Source organism: Macrotis lagotis, chromosome 4, assembly GCF_037893015.1.
Source record: "Macrotis lagotis isolate mMagLag1 chromosome 4, bilby.v1.9.chrom.fasta, whole genome shotgun sequence".
Classification (NCBI taxonomy): domain Eukaryota; kingdom Metazoa; phylum Chordata; class Mammalia; order Peramelemorphia; family Peramelidae; genus Macrotis; species Macrotis lagotis.
In genome coordinates, this window is record NC_133661.1 from 15,525,506 (window position 1) to 15,553,143 (window position 27,638).

A 27,638-nucleotide genomic window follows, 5' to 3' on the forward strand; every position below is an offset into this window, starting at 1 on the left:
AATTCGTAAGCAAAAAATGTTCTCATATCAACTATGCCCATGATAGCCAGAATTATCTCAGATAATTTCCATGATTTTTAATGATCACACAGATGTAAATCATTATTATCCTCCTTGCCTTACATAGAGTATAAAATTAATACATAGACATTGAATTTGTGGCTTAATTCTACCAAGTCAAAATAGACATTTGTGTTCAGATTGACCCAAGTGACACAACCATTAATTTCAGTAAACAAATATCGGTTACACTCAACAAATGTATCTTAAACACCTAGATGGTACAGGGGAGAGATCTCTAACTTTGGAGTCCAAAAGAGAAGATTTAGGTCAAATCCTACCTTAGATAGCTTTTAAGTTGCATAACCTTGGATAAAATACTTAATCACTCACTTTCAATAGCTTCATGTACAAAATATGGGTATGAATAATATCTACCTGTCTTAGGTTAATGAGAAATTCAATCTTTCACAAACTTTAAAATGACTTAGAAGCATGAGATACTATGGAATTCATAAATTATTTTTTATAAATCCTATATTTCATACTCAATGTTTACTAGTTGCCCAACTGATTTAAATTATGACCAACCATCTAGCTTTCAATGTTTTACTTCCAAATGTTCCTTTCAAAGATTGGAGCCCTCCCTCTCTGTATACACACCATCCTAGGTATTCTTAATATAATTTTAGAAACACATGCTACTCTTTGTCTTTGCAGATCAGATTGCACCTTCATTTGCTACAAATTTTGTTCCAAGGGATGACCAAGGAATTAGATCAAGCTGAAAGGGAAAGGAAATAAAGACATTTCTAGGTCTGTCTTGGATCCATCTCAGCCTACTGTTTCACTTGGACAATAAACCCCAATTCTGATGTCACTCTAAGTCTGAATAGAATTTTTTAAAGGTCACTGAATGCTTGGAGGGAAAGTGATTTCAATACCTCTGGATTAGGACTAAGTGAAACAATTCTAGTTTTAGAGAATAATAATGACAATGATGATGATGATGGATATGATGATGATGATGATGATTACAATGATGATGAAAAGATGACAATGTTATCAGACTATCAGTCTTGACTAACATGTGTTTACAGTCCAGTAATTCTGAGCTATTTTAAAATTAGTCATTGCAACTCTTGCATTTCAATTTATTTACATAATCTTGCAAGGATAAGAGCAAGAGAATGACATGCTCACATCATTTCTATCCAAACTCCATAAAAATGAATTACAAGATCAAGGTAATAGAGATGATGATGATGATGACAATGATAAAAGATGAAAAAGAGCCACTTCCCTATCATTGTTTAGACATATTGAAGCACATCTTTAATAGATGTTACTTTATCCAATTATTGAATTTTCAAACTTCATGGAGCAAAATATAAAGACCTGGCCAAGGTGAATTTACCAAACATTAAATAAAAATGAAAGACAGGAGAATTATAACTTGCCCAGCAATCATCATCAACAATCAAGTATTTCATTATAGGACAATGCAATAATGAAAATCTTAAACCATAAAGTAGTCATATAAACAATGTTTTAATGACTTCAACCTTCTCCATGAAACAACATGCATACTGATACCTGATAAGTAACTTTTAAAAAATGATATTTTCAAATAACTTTGAGTTTTTTAAATGTTCTTTATATAAATAATGTTTTCAATCCTTACAAACAACTACTGAGGTAACTACTTCAGCACTTATAATACCCATTTTGCAGATGAGAAAAACTAAAAATCAGAAAGATTAACTGGCTTGCTTGTGATAGAAAGCCAACAGAGGAAGAATCTGAACCCAAGAAGTTTCTGGCTCTAAATGATTTCTGACTCACTCTTTCCAATACTGCACACTGTCTTTTTTGCCCCAGACCTAAAGACTAGAAAAATTACACAAGATACTCTGAATTTAAGAAAAATCCTTAAAGATAAGTCTTTCATCATCACTCTAAGTGATCAGAACTGAATTTATAACATTTATGGTAATTGAGGATAGAATTAGAAGAATATTCTTCATAAGCTCATAGAATGGAAACATTATCGAAATGGTTCAGGTTTTAAAAGAGATAGACACAAAGTCATGGTTTTGTAAATGAAATATGCTAGACATTCTTTATTTTTGTTTCCAACAACACATTCCTAGAGGTTTATAGGAAGCTGATTTAATTAACTGACCTGGTTTAGGACAGATTTTTTTTGTCTTTGCAACAAATGAAATAAAACCTCTCCATGGTCTGTATAAAAGAAATACCAATAAAGTAATCCTTTGATTCTTAGATGCCATCGAGAGCTGACTCTTCATTCTATAGATTCATTTTTTTTTTTAGGTTTTTGCAAGGCAGATGGGGTTAAGTGGCTTGTCCAAGGTCACACAGCTAGGCAATTATTAAGTGTCTGAGGTCACATTTGAACTCATGTACTCCTGACTCCAGGGCCGTGCTCTATTCACTGCGCCACTTAGTTGCCCCTCTACAAATTCATTTTACAATTTGATATATTACAAAATGAGTTTTATTGAGATTAAGTGGCTATGCCCAAAGTCACATAAGCAGTAATATTAGATCCAAGATTCAAACTCTGCACATTCAATTTCAACAGACTGTCTTAGAATTAAATTCATTTTAAATATTATGGAAGTATATCTGATAAATATGTGATAGTAGTCATTATTGAAATTAATGCAGGCAATTAATTTTTTGAAAATCTAACCAAGAAAACCCCTTGGAACATTGCCAGAAATGTTGCTGCTGTAATGCATATTACAAAATAAAACTTATTGAGAAAATATAAACATACATGAAGACATATACATGTATAGGCTTGATCATTTTTATATAGAATTGGAATGACTTAAAAAGTTTAGTCATTAATTTTTCCAAGCACATTTATAACCATAATTACATATATCCACAGACATCTGAGTATATACATATAAGTATGAATGATTATATGCATCTAAGGAGATCTATATGTGTTTCTGTGTATGTACGTGTGAAAATATGCATTTAAGATTATATAGGCAAGTGTGTGCATATTTTTGCTTATATAATTTGGGTGTGGATTTACACACACATAAAAATAGTGCTAATTCATCACCAAGTTTACAGACTACAGACATAACTTTCTTCATCTCTTGGACACACACACTATGGGATCTATCTCTTGGAGAGCAGAAAGGAAACCAAAGAACCAAGTAAGTTAAATGTCTAATGATTGACTCAGTTACCAGGCTTTCTTTATGGGTACCTCCCATTGAAAACTTAGGGTTATTTTTCCTCCCTGCTCATTTACAAGATTATAGAAAAGTGGCAGTACTCTTTATAGAAATGCTTTCTTTTTAAAGAGTTGATTAGCATTTTGCTTTTGAAAATTTTGACAGCTAAAAGTTGAGTATCTGAAAAGATAAAATGTTAAGCATAAATTCCAGATTATGTATAATATGAATGCATTAGAGTAATGACTTCAGAGTCAGGAAGCCATGAGCTTAAATTCCACCTTAGAAATTCACTAGCTATGTGATACAGAAGTCACTTAGCTTTGTTGTGTCTCAGGTTCCACAATTATAAAATATGTAGTTGGTTTCCTGGTTACAAAGTCTCTTCCATCTTTAAATCTATGATATTTATAAAAGATTTAAAATTCTGCTGCCTGTGTGACCTTGGGGTAATCACTTTATCCTTCAAGGCCTCAATTCCCTTACCCCCCAAAATGTCATTGTAGTTGTAGGAAGATGTTTCAGAGATAAGAAGAAGAATTAGAAAGGGGAGAGACTTAAGGCAAGAGGCTCTTGAAAACATTTAGGTGTGATATGAGAAAGTCTTGCACCAGGGCAGTTGCAGTGTCAGAAGAGACAGAAGCAAGTGCAAATGAGAGAGGATACAAAGGTAAAATCAATAAGATTTGATCACAGATTGGGGATGGAGCATGAAAGAGGTAGGACTTAAAATGGTATCAAAATTGTGAACCTGGATGGCTGGGATGATTGCAGTACCTTGGAGAGCAAAAGAGAAGTTGCGATTGGGGAGGAGGAGGAGGGTGGAAGAAAGATAATGAGTTCAGTTTTGGACATATTGGATTTAAAATGTCTATGGGACATCTACTTCAAGATGCTTAAAAGTCAGAGATGTGAGAGCAGAGAATGTGGCAGAGGTTAGTACTGGACAAGAAGATAGGAAAATCTGCATATTTCAGTAATTCGATCCATGGGAATTGATAAAAATGACCAGCAGAAATAGTTTAGAAGGAGAAGAGGAGAAGCCTCAGGACAGAGCTTTGTGAATACCTACTGTTAGGAAATTAGTGAGTTGACCTAGATGTGGATTAAGTAAAAGAGAATGCATAGGAGATAGGGAGGAGAGCCAGGAGAGGGGTGCTATGAAATCCTAGGGAGAAGGGACCATCAAGAAGAGAGTGATTGACAGTGTAAAAGGCTCCACAGACATCCACAGGAATGAGAATATAGAATTATCCAAAGAATAATTCTTGAAAATTCAAACTACCTGGCAGTTTCCATGCGTGAACCCCAACTTTTCAAACAATTATCAAAGGAAAACAAGTGTACCCATAAACTTTTGGTTCATGAGCAATTATTTCTGTGATTTCCTTGCCATTAGTGAATTGTGAGTGCTTTCTGGATGAATGCCCCTCATGACCAGAGGAGGAGCTCTGCTGATTTACTTCCAAATGTCAAATGTATTATAGGTACCCCATACCTATTAGGCCACCGAATAGAACGAAATCCTCTTTCAGCTGGAAAAGGGAGTACTTGGTCTATGAGAACAAGTGAGATCTGTTGAGCAGAAATGTAGATAAAAGTAATCAATGAAGAGAAGAATAATCGATAACACACTCCAAGGAAAAAGGTGATAATACAAGTTGAAAAGAGTTTAATCCTTTCAGACTAAATATAAACACTGTCTCATGAAATTATCCAGCAGCTGTTCTCAGGAAGAGCTTAAAGGTTTTCCTAATATTTTCATTATCTCCCTTGCCCACACACCATGCTGGTGAGGTAAGTAGGGGATTATTATTACTTCCCGTACCCTTTAATACTAATTAATATTTGACAATATTCAGTGAACATGGAACACTTTGCTTTGAGACTCTCCATCCCCAAATTCCTTTCAGCTCCTGTGCTCACTAAGCCTGAATTCATTGTCATTCAGTCTGGATCAAAGAGAGAGAGAGAGAGAGAGAGAGAGAGAGAGAGAGACTGAGACTGTGTGTGTGTGTGTGTGTGCATGGATGTGTGAATATTTTTGGTTTTTGTTGCTTTAATGACTGCTAGACTTTTACTCCTATGCTGGATGTAACAAGAAAATTAATATTAACACATCAATAGCTAATGTTTATATAACACCAGGGGTTTGCAAAGCTCTTTACAAATATTATCTCATTTTTATCCCCATAACTACCTTGGGGGTAAGTGCTATTACTATCTTCATTTTTCTAATGAGTACACTGAGGCAAGGAGAAGTTAAATGATTTACTCAGAGTCATACAGCTAATGAGTTCCTGAGGCTGGATATGAACTCACATCCTTCTGACTGACTGTTCTGGTGTGTTAACCCCTAAATGTGTACAATGATATCATTATACGTTCTGTAACCAACACACAGAAATGATCCTAAATATTGGGTTAGAGAAAACCTCAGAGTAGAGCTATTTCATTTTCATTATTTTACATAGATAGGATAAAGTCAAACCAACCAATATTTAATATGTATTGAGCCCTGGATAAAGGCAGAGATGACAAGCTACCAAATTTTCAAATGATCCTTTGATGGGAAGGAAATCTAAAATCACCATATGATAAAGATGCAAATATAAATATATAAATATATAAATTTTCTGACTACATATACATATACATATGTGTATCTGTCCTTACCAGATGGCACTTTAGGGTCATTTGATGAAGATCAATGTAAAACTTCACAGGTGATTTTAAGAATCAATTCCATAAAAAAAAAGACACTTGTTTGACTAAACAGCATAAAAACAAACATAAAGGTTTTATTGGATCACAAGGTCAATAAGAGTTACAATGAAATAATAAGACAGTAATCTAACACAACCTTTGCTTAGACTCCTTCAAGGGCACAATGTCACAGAGTAGGAAGGTAGGATTTCCACTGTATACACTATATATGGCCAGAATACATCTCGAAGACTGTGGCTAGCTCTGCATTCACCACGTTGGACAGCTAAGATACCAATCAGCATGGTGAAGGGACTCAAGTCCATGTCATATGAGGAGTGACTGAAGGAGGTGTAGGTGTTTCCTCTGGGGAAGAGAAGGTTATAAAGTTCCTGATATCTATCTCCTGAAGGACCACCACATAGATAAGTAAAAAGGATGGGTTGAGTGTTTATCCTTCATCTCAAAGAAGACAATGAAATCATGCACATGAACTAGACTTGAGTGAGGAAGGACTGTGTTAAGTCAGCCTCATTTTCTCCTCCAGTTGCACCTGAGTCTAGTGGTCAGAGGTGAATTAGAGCAACTAGAGATAGTCATGGATGTGAGACAATCAGGTTTAAACGTCTGGTCTAGGGTCACACAAGTAAGTGTCTGGGGCTGGATTTGAACTCAGGTCTTCCTGACTTGAGCGCCAGCACTCTACCCTCTATAGCTAGCTGTCCTAAAAGACTATGAATGGATAGAAGTGGAATTCTTTTTAAATTTGTTTATTTTCCTCCATATGCACATGTGTATTTTTAAGTTACAAATTCCCTTCCCTATTGCTCTCCAATCAGGGCAGAGGGAGGAGGATGAACAGGTTTTGATAAACATGTTTACAAATTAGCAATTTTTTTGGTATGAGGAATTAGGATTAAGGGAAAGAGATGAGTAAGAGATAATGTTCTAAAGTGTTTATCACATTTGGAAGGGGTGTGTGTGTGTGTGTGTGTGTGTGTGTGTGTGTGTGTGTGTGTGTGTGTGTGCACATGTGTGTTTTGTTTTGTTTTTCTTCCTCTGGATGAGGATAATCTAGTCCATTACCAGTCAAATTACAGTTGTCCTCCCCCTCTGGACTGCTGAGAGGAGTTGCTTCAATCAAGGTTGACCACCTTATGATGCTGTTGCTGACATGTGCATTGTTCGCTTGGTTGTACATGGAGATTTGATGTGGGAGAGGAGGACGGAGAGATCAAATCAAACAAACCACATCTTCCAAACAATCAGAATGATTCAAATATGCCTTGTGAAGAATTCCTCCTCATTAGTGATCCTCTGGCAAAGCTGAATAACCATTCTTTTGGAATATGATAGGAAGATTTTCTTTTATGGATTAAGGAGCTACTGATATGAAACTGTTACATCCCTAATCATGAAGGAGAAGAGAAAGGGGTCACCTAATGACTTTGAATAAGTATAGCGAGGCAGAAAACCAGCATCAAATAGAACTTTTAAAAAAAATCTTGAAAAGGTGATAGATCAAATTATTGTGGTAAGTTTTAAAAAAGTCCTAACGAGCAGAAGAGGTGTCAAAAAGGTTCTCCAAGAAGATGCTGTGAGGCCATTCAAAAAGGTTAGATTTGGAGTCATACACAAGGAGGTCAAATTCTGTCTGTGTTACTTACTATCTAAATGACCTTGAATCAGTCACAAACTCTGGGTCTCGGTTTCTTCTACTGAGGAAGACCAGACAATAAGATCAAAAGCTTTCTTACAGAACTCAGTCTGTGATTATACTCCTCTATGAAACTCTGACAGAAAACAGGCAAATATTCAAATTGGGGAAAATGAATTTTTTTTAACCTTAGATTAGAAGGCATTTTTAAAGAGGAGGTTTGTGAAGCAATATCTCAGAGTAGATAGGGGACCAGGGAGATCTGGTTCAGTCCAATTTCTGACCTGTCATGGCTATGTGATCCTGGTTTAGTCTTAATCGTACATTGCCTGGACAACTCTGAGACAATAAATTAGAAAGTACCAATCCACAATGGGTGAGAGAACATTCTATTCAAGAATACTCTTGGGTCTACATTTGAAGAGACTTGTGATGGAAAATGCCATCCACATCCAGAGAAAGAACTATGGAGTCTAAAAGAAAATCAAATCATGCTGATTTCATTTTTTAATTTTTTATTTCTCAGGGTTTGCCCCTTATATTCTGATTCTTATTTCACAACATAACTCATATGGAAAATGTTGTGCATAAATAAAAAGGAAATGAAAATTCTTGGTCCAGTCTTAATCTCATCTTAATAACTCCAAATATGGAGCACTAGACAGTTTGTAAACTCTCTTGAAAAAAGATAGATGGGTTATTCCAAGCCAGTTTAAACTCAGGGTTATATGCCAGATTAATGTTACCAGGTTCCAGACAGATGGAGAACAGACCTGTTCACTAGACTGGACATCTTCTCAGAACTTTCAGAAGTCCTCTGGTTTTATGCAAATAGCTCTGGATTTGGAGCCAGGAGAAACTCCAATTTATGGTGTATTCAGTGCATAAAGTCTGTGAGACAATGGGTAACTTTCAATCTCCTTGAGCTTAGTGTACCACATTGAAAAGGCATAATAATCATAATCTTAATCATAATCCCTACTAGAATTTCATGGAAATCCTTTACAAACTTCAAAACCCTACATGAATTGCATTTGAAGGAGCTAAGTGGCACAGTAGATAATAAACAGGAAAGGGAATCAAAAGGATTTGAGTTCAAATCCATCCTCAGACACAACACCTGTGTAACCTTGGACAAGTCATTCAAACTCTCTTAAACTCAGCTTATCTATCTATACAATGAAGAAAATAATGACACTTTTCATGATGGCAAATTTCATACATGTAGCTGGTACACTTTGTCATGTAACAACCTTTAAGTAGTGACTTGAAATATGGGGCAACTAAGTGGCATGGTGAATAGAGTGCCAGGCCTGGTATCAGGAAGACTCATCTTCCTGAGTTCCAATTTAACCTTAGCCACTTACTGTGTGTTGGAGCAACCAATTTAATCCTGTTTATCCCAGCTTCCTCTTCTGTAAAATGAGTTGGATAAGAAAATGGCAAACTATTCTAATGTCATTGCCAAAAAACAATCCCTGAATGGGGTCATAATTTTAAAAAAAATGACTAAACAAGCTGAAACATGAAAATAGAAAGATGATTGATCCTCAGCCCATGAGGGTATTAGTAAAATCTTTTTTTTTTAGTTTTTTGCAAAGCAATGGGGTTAAGTGCCTTGCCCAAGGTCACATAGCTAGGTAATTATTAAATGTCTGAGACCGGATTTGAACTCAGATTCTCTTGACTCCAGGGCAGGGACTCTATCCACTGTGCCACCTTGCCACCCAAGGTATTAATAAAATCTTAAGATTTAGAAAGGCAAACTAAGAAACCATTTTTACCCTGACCAAACATATACTATTCCCCAAGATTCATTGCTCTACATGGCCATTAGAAGTCATGAAATATTCTACCCAGATAAGAGGGAATCTTGGAATATTGCTTCTGACAAGGATGAAGATTTCCTTGAGGGTCAGGTTATTTTATCTCAAAGGGACCAAATTTATATGGTGTCCATGAATACTCTGCAACACGTGACCAACTAAGATTTCGAGAAGAATGCTTGTATATAGCATATCATGATCAAAGAGATATGTCTAGAAAAAAAGATGAACTGGTTATGTGGAGAGCACAAAAAATAGTGTAACCGAGATGTGCATACATAGTTTCATGTCATATATATAGAGAGAAAGGCCTCCCCACCCCATGATGTAGAGAGGACAGATTTGCTAGTGATTCATAGACACACAGGCAAAATCACAACAAGTAGGGGAGCATGGATGGATTGTTAATCAAACCATTCAAGGCTGTCCGTACATTGAAGAGATCTTAGATCCACTGATATGTTAAGGTACCAAGGACACAAATTCTTACCAAGCTGAATTCTTTTTGTTTCTAGTTTTAGAAGGTGTCAAATATATGGCCTCAGACTAGCTATATTTTCTTGTGAAATTTCAAGAACAACTTGACAGAAATGTTGAAAGTAACCTTATATGATGTAAAGTCCTAAAATGAAATCACTGAAATATTTATTATTTATTCCAAATGAGAGTACAATGTTTATATGTGGAAAAGGTAGATGTTGGTTCAAAATCCCATGTGGTAATATACTCATACAATATGTATCAGTGCATCAGAATAAAAAGCTTGGTACAATAATGTCTTCTGCTCACAAATGTTTGGTGTGGGTATAAGGAAAATGAAGAACAATGATGACAATTGCATTCATATACTAATATCTGTTGGAGGGCGCTGAAAGGGAGAAAAAAGTCTATAAAGAACTATAAGACTCTACAAATAAAATCAAGCTAAGATATTCTATCATAGTGATATCAATGCAAAGGTGAATGTGGACAGTTGGAAAAAATCCATTTAAAATGATCACTTGTGACTAATAAAGGAATCAAAAACAAAAATCTGTATAGCATAAAGTTTCCAAGTGAATTGAATGACACAGAATATACTCAATAACAAATAATAAAGCAAAAACAATTCCATATTAAAATTGCTGGGTCAAAAATCTAGAATTAAAAGGGACTTACCTAGTTCAATCCCATCAGAGGAGAGAACTTCAATCAAGAGACTAAATTACTTAAATACACAAGGTAGCATGTGTTAGAGGTAAGAATAATGGTTTTCATGATGTCAAAAAATTGGCAGTATACTGGTAATAAACTGGTCAGTCAGAGAAATGGGAATCATTTTGGAATGTGTTATATCAGTGGAGATACTTGACTCTGAAAACCTCAAAATTAACTGCAAATTCAAATAAAGAGGCAACTGAACAGTATATCAAAATTATATAAATTGACTATCATTATCGTTCAAGTTAAATAGGCTGAGGCTAAAAATAGATAAGAGAACAGATATACATATGAATCATTGCCATTTTGGATCAAGGTAGGATGGATATCAAGTTATTAAAGTAAAGAAACCAAACTATCTAGTGAGCAGCTCAAGAAGGAAATGATCCTACTGATGAGCATATTCATCAATGGAATCAAGGGGCACCAAATGTTGAACATATCTACTCCTTTGAAAAACTGTATGAAGGAAGATGGGAAAATATTATGAGCACCATGATTTTATTCAAGAACATATAAACAACCTAAACTTTGACAGGAAAAGCAAATTTGCAGGAAGTCTGTCATAAATCACAATTTAGCTAGATTATCCAAAACTGCTTAGAGATACAATCCAAGAGGACCTATCAACATTTTCATTAAAAAGTGTTGTATTCTTTTTTTTCCCCACCCACTATCGCGGACTATGGAGCCTCAATGTCTTGGTTAGATCCCAAGTTGTTACTTAAGGGTGAAAAAGAAGCAGTCTAAAAGAAAATGAAGATAGTCCAGGACCAACTAACTATCAATGGAAATGATGCTAATCCCGATACAATTCTAAAGGATCTTTACCTGAAGAAGAGAAATACTTATACACAGGTGTGTATTTATATCTACATATATATATATATATATATATTTACATAGATATACATATTCACGCCAACAGAAATATATAATTGGAAAGAAATCACAAATAATTAAAAAAAGAGACAGAGACAGATATATGCACATCATTTTAACAGGTGTTTATATGAAACATGCTTAATACATGTGTAAGTAGATAATATATAGACTGCACGGATCTGTAGAAGAATATGGTTTTATAACTATATATGTCTTATATGAACACACATATACTCAAAGCAATATAGATAGAAAGATTACTTGTATTAAAAACTTAAAAGTAAATTTATTTTAACTGACTATTTTTTCAAATTGGTATCATGAACTGTGGCATTCTGCTTTCATTTATGATGAATAATGAAGCACCTGATGATTAATTCTTGTCATATTTTTTTAAGCTTAAAGTCTGTGGCAGTCCAAGGTAGGCAAAATTGTCTAATAAAAAGTACAGAACCACCTATTCCCAGTGACCTTTGGCAGTAATGAAATGAAATAAAAGTCTTCTCTAGATGATTATAAACATGGTCTCTAAGGGCTCAATTTGAATGGGTATTTCTTTTTTGAATAGTAATTTCCTTGACCTGCTTTTCAGTCACACCTTCCCTATAAGCATAAAATCTCCACTTGGGCATCATGTACGACATTTCCAATAGATTGAATTGATGCATAGTTTGCATCCTTGCAGCCCTCCCCCCCACCCCAATTTGTAATTTTTTTTTTAACTAACAGGAACTGCCATAACAAACACAGATGGAAAAAATGGACTGGAATAAAGAATAAGTTTAATTATTACCCAAACTAGGTTAGCTCATGAAGTTTTCAATAATCCCATAGTATTTATCATGGCATTGCTGGCCAATGGAAATTGTGTTGCAAGATGACCTTGTGATCTGGACCTAGTCATTAACATTTTTATGCATTGGTTTTGTTTCTTTTTTTCCAACAGAATACATATGTCAGTGATGTGGAATCTAGATGTTTTTAGTTGTGGGAATTATTTGTGATCTTCGAAAAACATTTTTTATCTCAGAAATAAAAATGATAATAGCTAGGATTCATAAAATTCTTTAATTTTTGTCTAGAGTGTGTTCCGTAAGTTAACATATTGGATCCTCACAACAATTCTGTGATACAAATGCTATTACTATCCAAATTTCACAGGTTATGAAAGGGAAGGACAAGAAATCAATTCATGTGTCCAGGGATGCACAATTACATTATGACTGGCTGTTCAATTGCTTTAGATATAAAAATTCTTAATATTGTTCAATATGACAATTTACTAAGACCTTACTACACATTAGGCATTATATGTCAGTTCCTAGAAAAATAAAAATAAAACAAAAGAATGTTCTCGCCCTAATGAAGCTTGCACTGGACAGCTGAGTAGATAAAATCTTCCTACTGATCACTATACAAAATAACAAAAGGTCACTGAAGGAAAGAGAATGTAGGACTAGTTGAATAATTAAGAAAAGTTTTGTGATGGAGATGTCACTGAAGTGGAACATGAAGAAAAATAAGGGATTTGCAAAACTGGAGACAAGGAGAGAATACACTGAAAGCTTGTAGAAAGACCCTGGAGCTGGGAGACTGTTTTGTTCATGAACTGGCATGTCATAGAAGGCAATCAAGAGGGTGTGAAGAAAAGTTGTGGTAGAAACTGGAATGATTTCAGCAATAGAAAGGATTTCCCTTTGACCTTATTATCAACACAAAGAAATTTCTGCTAGGGGCTGTACACTGTTGAAACTTCCCAAAGACACTTCTCTTTTCCCTCAAGTGACAAAGAATCGTATTTACTGTTCTGAAGAAAACCTCCAGGATCAGAGGAAGGTCCTATGGCTATGTTTCCTCAGGATGAGCCAGAACACCTCCTTGCATGCCTGTCTTCTCCATCACTCTATGAGATACCCACAACTTGCATTCTTTGGGCACCATTGGTCACACAGTTATAGTCACACATCTACACGGGGAGTAAATTGAAGTTTAAACTATGAAAATTTCATTGAGACAATTAATTATCCAAAGACATTCTGATCTCCTCCCTTCCTCCTGTTCATTTCTATATTAGGGTCATCCATCAGGTATCTCATACAGCTATCATATATATAGACTAATGTATTGGATCTGTAAACCGTCCAAAATCTGTTAGGAGCAAGTTGTGTTATATGTGATATCTTGGACCCTGTGCTAGAATTCTAAAGCCCGGGGGCAATGCATGTGAGAAGAGGGTGGAGAAGTAAAAGCAAGGAAAAACCCTAAAGATATCACACAGCTCACAGTTAACAGACTCCAAGATCCTGGACTCCAATCTAGGTGAGGTCTCTACTGGACAGGTCATAGCTAGGGGAGGAAGCAAGCAGGTTAGATCTAAAAATTAGTTAGTCAATAATCATTTATTAAAGACTTACTATATATTAGATAATATGCTAGGTAAAGAGGATAAAAAGTGGGGGGCTGGGGTAGAAAGTCACTTCCTGCTTTCAATAAGATAAATTAACAGGGGGAGAAAACATGTAAACAATTATGTAAAAACAATATCTATAAAGGAAACCTAGAAAGGAGACTGGCATTGAAAGGGATGAGGAAAGGCATCTTGTAGAAGGTTGGATTATAGATGGGACTTGAAAGAAGCCAAGAAATCCAAAAGGAAGTGATGAAAAGAGAGAGAATTCCAGGCCTGGGGGACAGACAATGAAAACATCATCATCAGAAGTGTCCTCTGTGAGGAACAGCAGGGAGGGCTCCTGGAGGAAAGTCACAATGGATAAGAAAGGAGTCACTTTGTTATTTTAGCTATTTTTCATCAACCTAGTGCTAGGCTCATTTTTCATTTCTTGTGAAAGAGTAAAAGTTCTATAATCATATTTTAATTTCCAGTGCCCTCAACCAAAGCTCTCATCACCTTTCCCTAGTTATGAGAGTGATGAAATCACAATGTGATGTTCAGCTTTCATAGCAGTTGGTTTTATGGTAGTTTGGGATACTATAAAACCTTTATTTAAAAACTATTTGACAACAAAACAATGGACAAAGACTTTAAAGAATAAAATATTTGTTAGAACTGAGATTACCATTATTAGTATTCAAATACCAAAGTGGATTTATCAGAGATTTGAATGTTTTTGAAAAAGATTCATGTAGTTTTTCAATCACTTCTGTCCATCCCATGTGACTCTTATCTATATTCATGGGTCTCCATATATTTGTCATGATGGGGCCTTCTGATGGGTCAGAAGCCTTCTTTTTGCCTTCCTCCTGATATTGAAATATCAGTAGAGAATTTGGACTGTGGACCTAGAAGGTTTCAGACTTTCCAGGTGACCACGTTATCTGCTCTTTCCATCCTAACACAGCTCAAACCAGAGAAAAGATATCTCCACTCAAGCTGACTGCTATAGAGGGGTAGAGAATCACAATATTCTATAGAAACTGTCTTTTTTAGACTAAAGAAAACTTGTTTTATACTTTAAACATCATCCCAACCTCCCTACAGGAACTTAAAAGTCCATTTATTTATTTCTGATTTTTAAATTTGTGGCCCAATTTTCCCTTGCAGTCCTGATGCAATTGAGCCATGATATAGAAAGACACATATATGTGGGTGTGTGTGTATGGATATGTGTTTCAGGAAATGAAGTTTGATCTATGATTTACATACCCTGACACATCAAATGAACAAAGGAGCTGCCTTATCACAGACTTTTAATGGGCCTGAATGAAATTCTAATGGTTAAACAGTAATATAATCCCTGTGCAGCTATGTGACTGTGACTGTGTGACCAAATGCATCACTATGTATGACTGTTCACACTCCCTGTAGAATACAAGTTATGGATCTCTCATAGAGTAATGGAGAGAACAGGTGTGCAAAGGTTTTTAAAGAATCCAAATTCTTAAAAATTTCTTTTGCTCTATTTGCATTTCACAGGATCAAGTAGAAGTCATCTCATTGGTTGTCTGACTAACACACACACACACACACACACACAGATATTTAGATACAGATAGATATCTTATAAAGTTTCTTATAAAACCTCTTCTCTTCAACATATCTAAAGAGAGAAGAGCTTGAAATGCTCTTTTCAATATAATTGAATATAATTTCAATATAATTCTTGTTCCTTTGAGAGAGGAAATCAGATTGTTTTATTTTGCCAAATTCTACAGGATTTTCTGCTATTTTGTGACTTTTCATCAATTATAAAAATGTATTCTGGGTTAAATGTCTTACCCAGGGTTATTTGGCTAGAAGAGTAAAGTAACTGAATTTGGATTTGAACTCAGGTCTTCTCTCAAGAACAAATGTTATATTCACTGTGCCATCTGCCTGCCCCGATGAATACATTTTCTTTTTTTTTTCTTTTTAGGTTTTTGCAAGGCAACGGGGTTAAGTGACCAAGGCCACACAGCTAGGTAATTATTGAGTTTTTGAAGCTGGATTTGAACCCAGGTTCTCCTGACTTCAGGGCTGGTGCTCTAGCCACTGTGCCACTTTAGCTGCCCCTAGAATAGATTTTCATAAAATTATTTCACAGAGATTTTGACCCAGATCCTAGAACAAGAGGCTTATTGGATTTTAACTGGACCTAAAAGGTAGCTTGGAAGATGTAAAGCCAAGTATGATTCTGTGTGGTGGACATAGAGCTGTGGAAGGATTCAGGCAAATAGAGTTCAAATCCTGCCCATTGCATTCATTATCTGTGAGTTCACAAGTAAATCTCTTAAACATTCTGGGTCTGAATTCTCATCTATAAAATGATGAGGCTAGACTAGATGAGCTGCCTGCCAATTGGAAACCAATGATCAAATGAATTGTTATTGTAGAGATGCTCACTTTTAGGTCTTCTCTTTTAATAACTGTACCCAGGTAGACACCTCCCTTCACTTAGTATCAATGCCCATCTCTTCCCCTTCAGTGGAATGGCAAACGACTCTCCTCTTTAACTAGAGAACATTTTCACAAGGAAAATATATATAATGAGTTCCTGAATTATGTCTCCTTACATTTTCCTACTCCATTCTAGTTTATAAAAATGTAGCTGTCTGAACCTTTAACATTTCATTGAAAACATGGCCTCTGAAGTAGATGTTTAAACATCCTCTCCCCAGTTCAGTTAAGTGCTGAAGTGATTAACCATCTCCAAGTCTTTTTGAACCATAAAATGCTTTATGCTTTGCAGAGCCCTAGAAATGGTTTCTCCAGTGGAGAACTCCCACTGTGGTAATTGGTAGGATGCATGGAATCCACACAGAAGGTTAGTACATGTCAAAACTTTCAAAGTTTTGAAGAATTAATTCAGGAAAAGATCAGTAAGTCTGTAATTAAAGTCATCATATCCTGTTTGGCTGACAGATATGGCTTGTTCCCTCACTTTTCATAGCAAGGGTCTGGGCTGATTGAACTCTGTAGGAATTTTCCCAGAAACATTAATGGAAAATGGGAGTGGAGAAGAGAATTGAAGGGGAAGACAACACAGACATAGACACTGGTTGGTTTGTTTCAAGCTCATGGTTCTTATTAATTGTCCAGATATTTCACAGGGAATCTATGGCAGACTATTGAGTCAATGATCTAGTCCTTTAGGAGTCAGGCCACACACTAGTAGAATCATTTTCCAACATAATTCTTCATGGCGTTATCACTGAATTTGCTATCCCGTGACAAGAACAACTAAAGACTCGAGAAAAGTCTGGATATTTTTCCCTGGAATTTATAATCACATTGTACAGGATATTATTAAGGTTTAAGTCCAAGTCCCTGACTTAAGTAATCATTGATGTTTTCTCCTACATAACAATCATAAATGTGCTTCTTAGTTTGGCCTTGGTTCTGTGCTAAATGGTTTTCAAATATCATCTCTCTTGAATATCACAATAACATTGGCAGGTTGATGCAATTATTATCACCACTTTACTAATAAGCAAACTGAGGCAGAGGGAAGCTAAGTGACTTGCTCAGAATCAAACAGCTGATAAATGTCTGAGAACATTTTTGAAGTAGATTTTTCTGCCTCCAGGCCCAGTGCTGTGGGATCTCACTATCAGAACTTAGTTTTTCCACTTAAGTGAGGGGAAACAAACCATTCAGCACAAATATAAACAAGTATAAGAATATAGAATTGATTTTATATAATTGGTTATTCTAAAAGGGAAGAAAAGGCCACTTATGGAAAAGAAATTTGTGTATATGCATATGTATATTTATATATTTATATATAAAAATACATAAGTGTATGTATGTGAATATGTAAATACGTATATACATGTGCTTTATATGTAAATATGCAATCTGTCATTTCTAATGCAATTCAAAGTTTTATTGAATAAATGAATGAATGAATAAGCATATGAATGAAATGATAACCTCCAAGAAAAGTTTTCTAAATTTAAGAAAAAAATTGCCACTTTTATTTAGAATTAAGAATTTTTGAATATTATGAAGGAAAGAAGTAATGATAAATGACCAGATGAAATGGAATGAGTGAATGAAGAGATGAAAGGATTGGTATATAAATTAATGAATTGATTTCTCCTTTTTAAAATGTACCCATTCCTTACATTTGTGAAGTTTGATGCAAAAAAAAAAGAAAAATCATGCTTTTGCTTAGAGTTCTTCACACTTTTAATAGGTCTCTTGGGAGGTCTCTAGGTAACATGCTCCCTACTTCTAAAAATGTTCACTTAGGAGGGGAGTGCTTGCCAGAATGAGATAAAGGAGATTCCTCGAGTCATGAATTGGGCTATATACTAAGGTCTATTCTAGCTCAGAGATTCTATGGAAGAATATCATCTTAAGGCTACTTACTTAAAAACCTGTTTAGCCTCCTTCCTGATTTTTCATGTAAGAAAATTCAAACATAGTCTTAGGAAGTTGAAAACAATGAGGTCATGCAATAAGACTAAATGTTCTGTTGGTCTATAAATGCTTCAAGTCATTGATAAATTATGTGTATAACATGGTCATCAAGGAGATAATTAATATACTCACCCTTGTGTTCAAATGTTAAGGATGAGGGCAAAGGGATTGGAAGAAACAAAACTATATCTTTCCCATCAGAATTGTCTACATCCAGAAAAGTGAGTCCTACCATCTGTAGCAGATCAGCAGGGTGTATTCTACAAGTTACCTGATGAATATATTTTTCTGAAGGGAAATCAAAACCCCCAAATGTCTAAATTCTTATTTATTCCATGATGCCATGGGTAACATGATCATACACCTAGTGTTAAAAGACCCAATCTCCTCATTTTACAGATTGGGAAATAGGCTCATAGTGGTTAAGTGACTTGTCAAGTCATTCAATCTGTGGTGCTCATTTATCAAGCTTGGTCCTGAGGACATAGATAAAAATACAAACAATCTCAACATCCAAATAGGATATATGATCTCTCTTTACCTAGCATGAACACTATAAAAAATAGAACCGTAGAGTTGGGGAAAAACACCACAAATATTTAGTCACATTCAACGGGGGAAATGGAGGATATGGCCACATGTGGCCGATAAATATTTTTGGAAGTCAACATGAAAATGTGTATGCACCATATCCATTTGGGTAAGGGTGGAGTGGAGTTGAAGAAGAAATGAGAAAGAGCTTTAAAGTTAAATGATTCTTCCTTGTAAATTGATACCAAAATTTTGCCTATATTGGGGTAGGATCGTAAGCACATTCAAACCCTCTAAATTTAAGACCCCAAGACCGAGCCTTAGTTGCCTTATCTCCTATTTACCTGTGAATGTAGTCACAAAAGCATCTGGTTATCTTAATATGTTAATAACTATAATATTATGCATCATGAAAACAACTGAAGCAAGTATGAAGCAGCTCTCTATGAATGATCTCATTTTCCCAGGACCTTAGCCATGACAGATGATTAATAAATAGTGGGAAAATTAAATTGTTGGAGTTGCATGGAAGAAAAGAGAGGACTGGTTCAAGGGATCCCTTGAACTTAAATTAGTATTTTTTTTAATCCTGAGTCATGTCTGACTCTTCATAACGCCATGGACCATACTATCCATTAGGTTTCTCTTGGAAAAAGTTGGGGAACGTTAGGTCACGCAGTGGATAGAGTACTGGTCCTGGAGTCAGGAGAACCTGAGTTCAAATTCGACCTCACACAATAATTACCTAGCTGTGTCATCTTGGGCAAGTCACTTAACCCCATTGCCTTGTAAAAAAAAATATTGGAGTGGTTTGTCATTTCTTCCTCCAATGGATAAAGGCAAACAGTTTAAGTGCCTTGTTCAGGGTCATACAGTTGTCTGAGGCTTAATTTGAACTCAGTCTTCCTGACTCCAGGTCCAGTGTTCTATTCACTGAGACATCTAACTGCCTATCCACACATATTAGGATAATTGTTTTAAAAAACCCACTATTTCAAGGAGATCCATACTGTCAGAAGGGTTTCTAACTCAAAATAGTTGAAGACCCCTGGATCAGATGATCATTAGGGTCTCTAAAATCTGTGCAGAGATAAAGTTAGGGACATGTAATTAGTAAACATTAATAGGACCTGAGGTCATGAAGAAATTAAAAAGGACACACACACAAATATAAAATTTAGTAATTTCAAATACCACATTTTACCATTCCTAAATTTTTTCTCAATATCTACATAATATATTGGCTAAATTAAAAAAAAAAGATTAAAAACAGCTCAGTGTTTACAGGCCTTTGTGAAATGTGTTTTGAATGCTGCATAGTTCATGCTGTGTTCTCAGATTGTTGTGGGCTTTCGAAAGAAAATTAAAAAGACAACAGCAACAATACCATCACACTGTAATATACCATAGTTTTACCTCTAAGAGTAAAACTGACTTCTCTTACCATGAAAAGTTGTGTTAGCCTTTGTTTTTATAAAGATTACTCTAGTTCTTTCTGTTTAATGTCTCTTTGGAAGACCATATATTTATTTTATAAATATCATTCTAGTTTTTTTCTATTTCAAATCTCTTTTGGAAGACCATAAATCTCTTATCTCTCTGAACTTTTATAAAGAATTAACCATAAAAATTAACCATAAAACCATAAAAACAATATATTTACCGGAGTTCGCAGTTCGGGGATGGCTGCCTGGTAGGTCAGAGGACGACAGTCCCTAGTATTGGGCACCAGGACACAAGGAAGAAACATTGGCCCCAGATCATCTCCATCCAGGACATCTATTGTGAGTATGGTGGTACTTGTTCTCCGTTCATTGAGATTTTGAGCTCGGTCCTATGAATGAGAAAACAATTCACTGAGGTTGGAATCTGACAGACTTCAATGCATACCTTTGCCAAAAGATTGGATCAAACTAATAATTGAATTTTATCACATTTTATTAGTCTGTGAGTACAGTCAAAAGAAAGGTAGACAGAGTCAGATAGATATGGCTTCATATCCTTCCTCTAGATTGTGTGACCATGAGTAAAATCACTTGGCTTCTCTGGTGCTCAAGAAACTCTCTAAGTTCACAAGTTGGAGACAGTGATTTTTTTATTCATAATAGGAGTTAAAAAAATATTCATTTAAGAAAGTTAAAAAGAATCCATTTTATCCCAACTTCATGAGCTCAATCTGAATTTGGGGCTGAATGTAGGGAATTCTCTTTTCGTTAGTAGGAAATGCCTTGTGTACCTCCAAACTTGTGCCTACCTACTGCCCTAGTCTTCACGTGCTTAACACCCCTTCATAGACTCTAGGATCCTAAGCCTTTGGCTTTCCCTCTCTCCCTAAGCACAGGATATGCCCCTGCCCAACTTAGTTTTCTCCCTCATTCTTAGAATATTTTCCCTTTTCAATTTCACCTCTAGTCTTTGTTCAAGTTTTAACTTTAAGCCGGCTTGAGAAGCCTTTCCTTGTCTGCCTCCATTCTAATATCTTTCTACTTTGTGTATTGCATGATCATAGAAGTTTTCATCTTTTCTCCCCCATTTTTTATGAGGGCCTAGAGAGTAAAAGCTGTTTCTGCCTTTATTTCTATGTCCAGTACATAACACACTTCTTAGAATAGTATTTTTAATTGTTTTTGTTAGCTCAGTTAAATTTTGGGTCCAAAAGAGCCTAGAACAGTGGTTCATACAATAGATGCCTAATCAATTCTTCTAATTAACTGAGCAGATCCAGTCCCATTGCTGTCTTATCATTTCTGTATCTTTTAAAGGAATAGCTTCTGCCAGCTGCTATCTTACCTGCCAGGTTGAGTGGAAGCTAAAGTGTTTGTTAAACAGATCACATCGTGTCACAAAGCCTAGTTAAGGCCAACCTGAGCTCACTGAAGGAGGTTAAGCAAATGTGATTGGAGGGATAATGGGGGCCGTCAGTGTTGGGCAGAGAATTGTTAGGTAAACACTTGACAGCCTGCACCCTTAAGCTGATACACTGGATGGAAATACCACTGCCATTGCATATTATTTCATCAGCATTAATATCCCAGGCAGGATCCTTGAGTACCAGATGCTCGGTAGACAGAAAAATTCAAAAGCCTTTTTGAGGAGTTAAGAAATTGTTTGCCAGCTAGAAAAGGAGAACCAAAAAATGCCAGTAGAAAAAAGAAAAAGGCAATGAAATAAGGGTAGTTAATTGATGAAGGAAATGGCTTGCTGTCATTGGGACAATGCTACAAAGGGAGAGAGGGACTTGGCATGGCTATCTTATAAAAACCAATCCAAAGCAAACAAAGAAATCTAATAAGTGGATAAATGCTCCTTTGTGGGGGGCAGTTCTGATATTTCCTAGTCAGAATTTTATATGATATTAAGAAAAGCAAAGAGGATTAACTAAGTTCCTTTTGGGATACATAAGCTCCCCATTACATATAAATTATTCAACATCTGGGATTGACAAGTTAGATGAGGAGGGAAACAACCATAATTGTTTGTTTTCTTACTCAGTCTCCCTCTCATTCATTCATTTTCATAATTTTTTTTCCTATCATGTGCTTTTGACAATAAATCCATTCCCTTGACTCTGACCCAAAAAAAAAAATCAACCTCTTATGATAAAGCATAAATAAAGAATGGGAAACAATTCAGCAAAACAAACCATTGTGATGAAATAGTGACTTTATAAACTTCTCTGAAGAGTGGAGGACAATAGTTGGGGAATACTCTGTGTGAGATTCAGTTGCTTTTGCAATGAGCAGAAATGAACTATTAAGTCAGAAGTAGGAAAGTCATGTTCTGGTTTATGAATTTTCAGAATGAGTTAATCATAGGGAGAGATCCACTAGAATCTGGAGTCCCAATACTGATGATAGAAAAATTTGCATTTCTCAAAGTTCCCTCAGTAGCCAACGTATCACCAACTTAACCTCAATAGGGAGACTTCATGGACTCCAGGGTAAGAACACTGTACAGTTTAAGAAACACAGGGAAAGACTGAGAAGGATTTGGTTAAATTCCTGTGTGATAATGAAAAATATCACTGAACTACATGAAGCCTCAAGCCCTTCATGTATAAAATAGGATGATTAGAGTTCATTAACTCCAAGGCCCTTCCTACTTCAAAATCTATGATCTTATGATGAATGATAACCAGAGACACTGCTTTTTCTAAACTTGGATGTGATGATACTGCCAGTGATAACTTGAAACTTGATTATAAAAGACACATGATCATAGCATTTCCTGGTGGAAAGAATTTAACTCTGGAGATGAAAGAAGCTGCCTCTTTGTCATGACACGTTTTTATTTGTCTTTGAATATTCTTCAGTCACCTTGAGGAAGTCACTTCACCTTTCCTAGCCCCAGTTTCTTCATCTAACTTAGCTTCAGTTTCTTCATCTATTAAATGAGTTAAAATATGTAAAACATTCTTCAATTCTTCAACAGCTATATAAATGCAAATCATTATTATTTACAAAATAGGGATTCTGATGGCTCCCACTGCAAAGGCTTGGTGAGAGGGTCGAATACAAAAATGAATGTAAAATGTAAACCCCAAAGGACACCAAAAAGGGCAAGCTAGTATTATTTTATTGTCATTATTACTATAAAGAATAATGTTAAAGAAAGTGAAGACTAGAGTCCAATTTCAAGTATATTCCTTCAATATGATACTATGCGAGATGAGAGATTGTGCCTGCAATCCTAGTTAAATGAATACATAGGACTCTAGGGGTTTATGGGAGACAATTTGATGCTGTTTTCTCCTCTCTTCTCTCCATCTCCATTCATTTACCCTTCTAACTTCTTCTTTCTTTCCCTTTCCCTATTTTGCTTCCTCTCTTAATTTCCTTCCTTCCTTCTTCAATACTTTTTCTTTTTTCCTTCATGCTTTCTTTCTCCTATAATTGCAATGTCTCTGAAACATGATTTTAATTAAAAATGGAATGTGGATCATTCCTAATGTGTGGATATTTCAGCCTCTGGCTTTCCAAAATATGCCACAGCATTAACAGACTCCCTCAGAGAGACAAGTTAAATGTTATTTAATTACATTATCAGGAATTTGCAGCAGGAAAAAAAAGGAAGGGAGGAGTAATTACAAAATAATTAGATTCACCTTTAACAGTTCTGCTTTAACAAAGCTACCTCAAGTTGTAGAGGCTTTTATCTCCCTTCTGCTTGACCCAAGATAGATAGGCAGTCACCTACTACTTAAAAAAACATTCTAGAAACTCAATTCTATCAGCTTGCATGGTACTATTGTTGTTTCATGTTACCTGAGGGTCGAACACCTAAGGGCTTTCTGCCTTATTTATTTATTTATTTTGCTATTTTCTGCCTTTCCATCTTAACTTAATTTTAATGAACTGAAGCATGGCAAGTGATGAATCACACTGCCCCATCACACTTTGCTGGGTTTATAATTGCATTTCTTTGAGTGCATTGATTGCTAAGGCACGTCTTCTAACCATAAGGATAGAAGCTTTGAGCCATGTGTGTGCTTCCACATTGTTTTCATCAGATTAATGATATTTTGAGACAAATATTTGCTTTCATATTTATGCACAGATATAATATAGCTTTTCTCTTCTATTTAATCTTATATAATATATATATATATATATATAAAATGCTGCTAGATAGATGATCTAGAAAGATAGTTAAGTAGCTAACTAAATCACTAAATATAGGTTGCATTTTGCATATATTTTGTCTATAAATTCCAAGGGACATACCAGGGTAGTCATTGGTTACTCAAGCTTTATGGTAATAAGTTTGCTTTCATATGAGTAGCCCATTCCTTTTCAGTACTACAAAACTTCTTGCCCTGGGAAAACTCCATACCTAGGCTGCACATTCAGAGAGAATTAAAATTGGCTTGTTACTCAGTGACTAACTTACTCCCAATACACCATTCCCTGTACATTCCAGTGAATGCAAACATCTCTCCTATCGGCCTCCTCCTCAGAGACAGTCACCTTTCTAATGCCAGCCCTTGTCATCTTATGCCTAGATCTATTTTAATAGTCTGCTGCTGTATGTATCGGCCACATGACTATTTCCAGTCCATCCTTCACTCAAATCCGAGCTTCCAAAATCAGCAAGCTTGACCATCATGCCCGCCTCTCTGCCTCTTTCAAATGACTCTAGTGGCTCACTGTTGCCAACAGGATCATGTATAAAATCCTCTGCTTTGTTTTAAGTCTTCCATAACTTGACACCCAGACCTTTCCACAATTTGCCAATCTTATTAAACCTTCTGCTTTCCCTCTTGTGCTCTCTGATCCAGGATCACTGGCCTCCTTGCTATTCCTTAACCCGAGCACTCCATCTGCGGCCTCTTGATTATTTTATACTGCCCTCCATTCTTGGAACTCTTTCCTTCCTCATTTCCCTCTTTGGTGTGGAAGGGAGCTCAGGAAGTTCAAGGTGATCAGGGGATTACTGGGGGTGGATTCCTGTTAGTGAACAGGATCAGTTAAGTGTCTACAACCAAACCCTGGTGGTTAAAAAGAAAATTTTGACAAACTAAAGACTAGTCCTGCACTGTTATCCACTAAGTAATAAAAGAAAAAAACTCACATCTCAGAGTCATTGCAAATAAAGGAGAAAGTATAAAGAAGAGAAAGGACTGAAGAAAAGAAGAAAGGAAAGAAGGAAGGAATTGGAAGGGAAAATAAGGGAGAAGGGGAGGAGAAAAGAGAGGAAGGATTCTTGAGGAAATTGTCTACAGAGGGTTTATGGTACAACATGAATGACAATAACATAGAATATAAACACATGGAAGATTGGAACTGTCCTTAGTAGCTTTCTTAATAACAAGCTTATGAGAGACACTGAATAAAGGCTTGCTGATTGATTTTTTTTTTAATGGAAGAAGGGGTGATATATCAGGTCATTAACTTTATACTTTTTTTTTAATTCCTTGATAAAAATAAAAAAATAAAATTTTTAAGACTATTTGTATTTTATAATACACAGTGCCCATTCTGAGTTTCTTCTTTATGCTATGTGAATTTTGAAGTCTCAATTGATGCAGTTACCAAATAAGAGTTAGAAGAAATTTAGCAGTCTAGCCAGTTAGTATATAGTTAGAAATGCATTCAAGGTAATTACAAGGTGCTTAGGGGAGAGAGAAAGAAAATGGAAAAAAAAAAACCATTCCATAATCTTGTCAAGAAAACCCTATGGAGGGGCTAGCTAAGTGACACAGTGAATAGAGCACTGGGCCTGGAATCAGGAGGACCTGAGGTCAATCTGGGCTCGGACACAATCATTGCCTAGCTGGGTGACCATGGGCTAGTCACTTAATTCCTTTGCCTTAAATAAATAAGATTTAAAAAGTAAACCCTATGGAGATAACTGGTGTACTATATAGTCAACAGATTTACCAAAAGTCAAAACATCAAGGGACTGAACACTATTCCCACTATCACCACCATCACCAATAATTACAACCAGGGAGGGAGAGGGCAAGGGGAACGTGACAGACCTGGCACTCAGGAAGTGTGTCCTGTTAGATCACGCCTGAACCGAGGTTGAAAGGGGAACTAGGGAATCAGAAATAGAAGTGAGGAGGTTGTTAAGTCTAGGCTTGACCCAGAGTTGAGATAAAATATCTCTAGGCCTAGGGGAAAAGCATAAAAGGTCTATTCAATCAGACTAAAGAGAATGTACATGGACTAAGATGAAGTAAGTATGGAAAGGTTGGTTGGACTCAGGCTAGAAATGGATGTGAATCAGAGGAGCTGGTATATGACTTAGAAGCTATGAGACCCATTGAAAATCTCTAGAGACAGGGAGAGAAACAGACGAATATTTTAAGGTTATCACCAAGAAGAATAAATTATTCAGTCAAGGAAAAATGTTTATTTTTCTGCATACTGAAAGCTTGCTTTGTTATTTTTGTTATTGTCATCATCATCATCATCATCTATTTGCAAATTTAACAGCAACTGATAAGTGCATATGTTTCCCCTATAACTCTCACAGAATTGAGTTTCACTGCTTGGAATTATTTTTATCTGATTGGCACCTACTACTTCTTCAGAATTTGTTTTAATTATATCTTTTGGATGACTGGAAAGTTTTTGTGTATTTTCAAGTGCTTATTAGCAGTTTTTGTTCATAGTCCATGGGATATTATAATGCAATTAAGGCTGAGGAAATATGAGTAATGCAAATGAATGCGGAAAGGTCTTTATAAACTAATGCAAATCAGGGAGGGGGGAATAGTATCCAAAAGCACATAGCGGACTTTATGACCACATGAGAGAAAAAATAAAAGAAGATGAAAACTCAAACAAAAATCCTTTGGGGCATGTAATCATTGGAAAATTAGAACACATCTTACATTGAAATTAAGTTAACAGTAAATTTAGCTTGACTCAGACTGACAAGTATGTCTTAAGGACCTACTATGGAGCTAGTTCTTCCAAGGTATTGTTGGATATAAGGGAACAAAAACAAAAGAGTCCTTAAACATAAGAAATGCACAATTCAACTAGAACAGTTGCAAAACACATTGAATCAGTGGCATTAATTTATGCACATATTAAGTTAAAATAAATTGTTGTGGTTGACTAGATGGCACAATGGATAAAACACTGGATCTAGAATCAGGGAGACTGACTGTCAAATCCTGCCTCAGATGCTTATTAGTGATTTTATCTTGGGCAAGTCACTTAACCTTTATCTGTCTCACTTTATTAATATGTAAAATGGACATAATAATAGCAGCTACTTTTCAGGGCTATTGT

At 35.7% G+C, this 27,638-nt stretch overlaps 1 protein-coding gene across 3 annotated transcripts in view; it reads right to left on the reverse strand.

Annotated features, from left to right (window-relative positions):
- The window catches only part of PCDH15 (protocadherin related 15), a 2,110,989-nt gene that overhangs the window by 545,352 nt on the left and 1,537,999 nt on the right, over nucleotides 1-27,638 (reverse strand). For all 3 annotated transcript variants that reach the window (XM_074232276.1, XM_074232274.1, XM_074232275.1), the window contains one exon: nucleotides 20,555-20,725. In XM_074232276.1, the coding sequence (XP_074088377.1) occupies nucleotides 20,555-20,725 (171 nt within the window). The remainder of the gene's footprint in view (nucleotides 1-20,554; nucleotides 20,726-27,638) is intronic.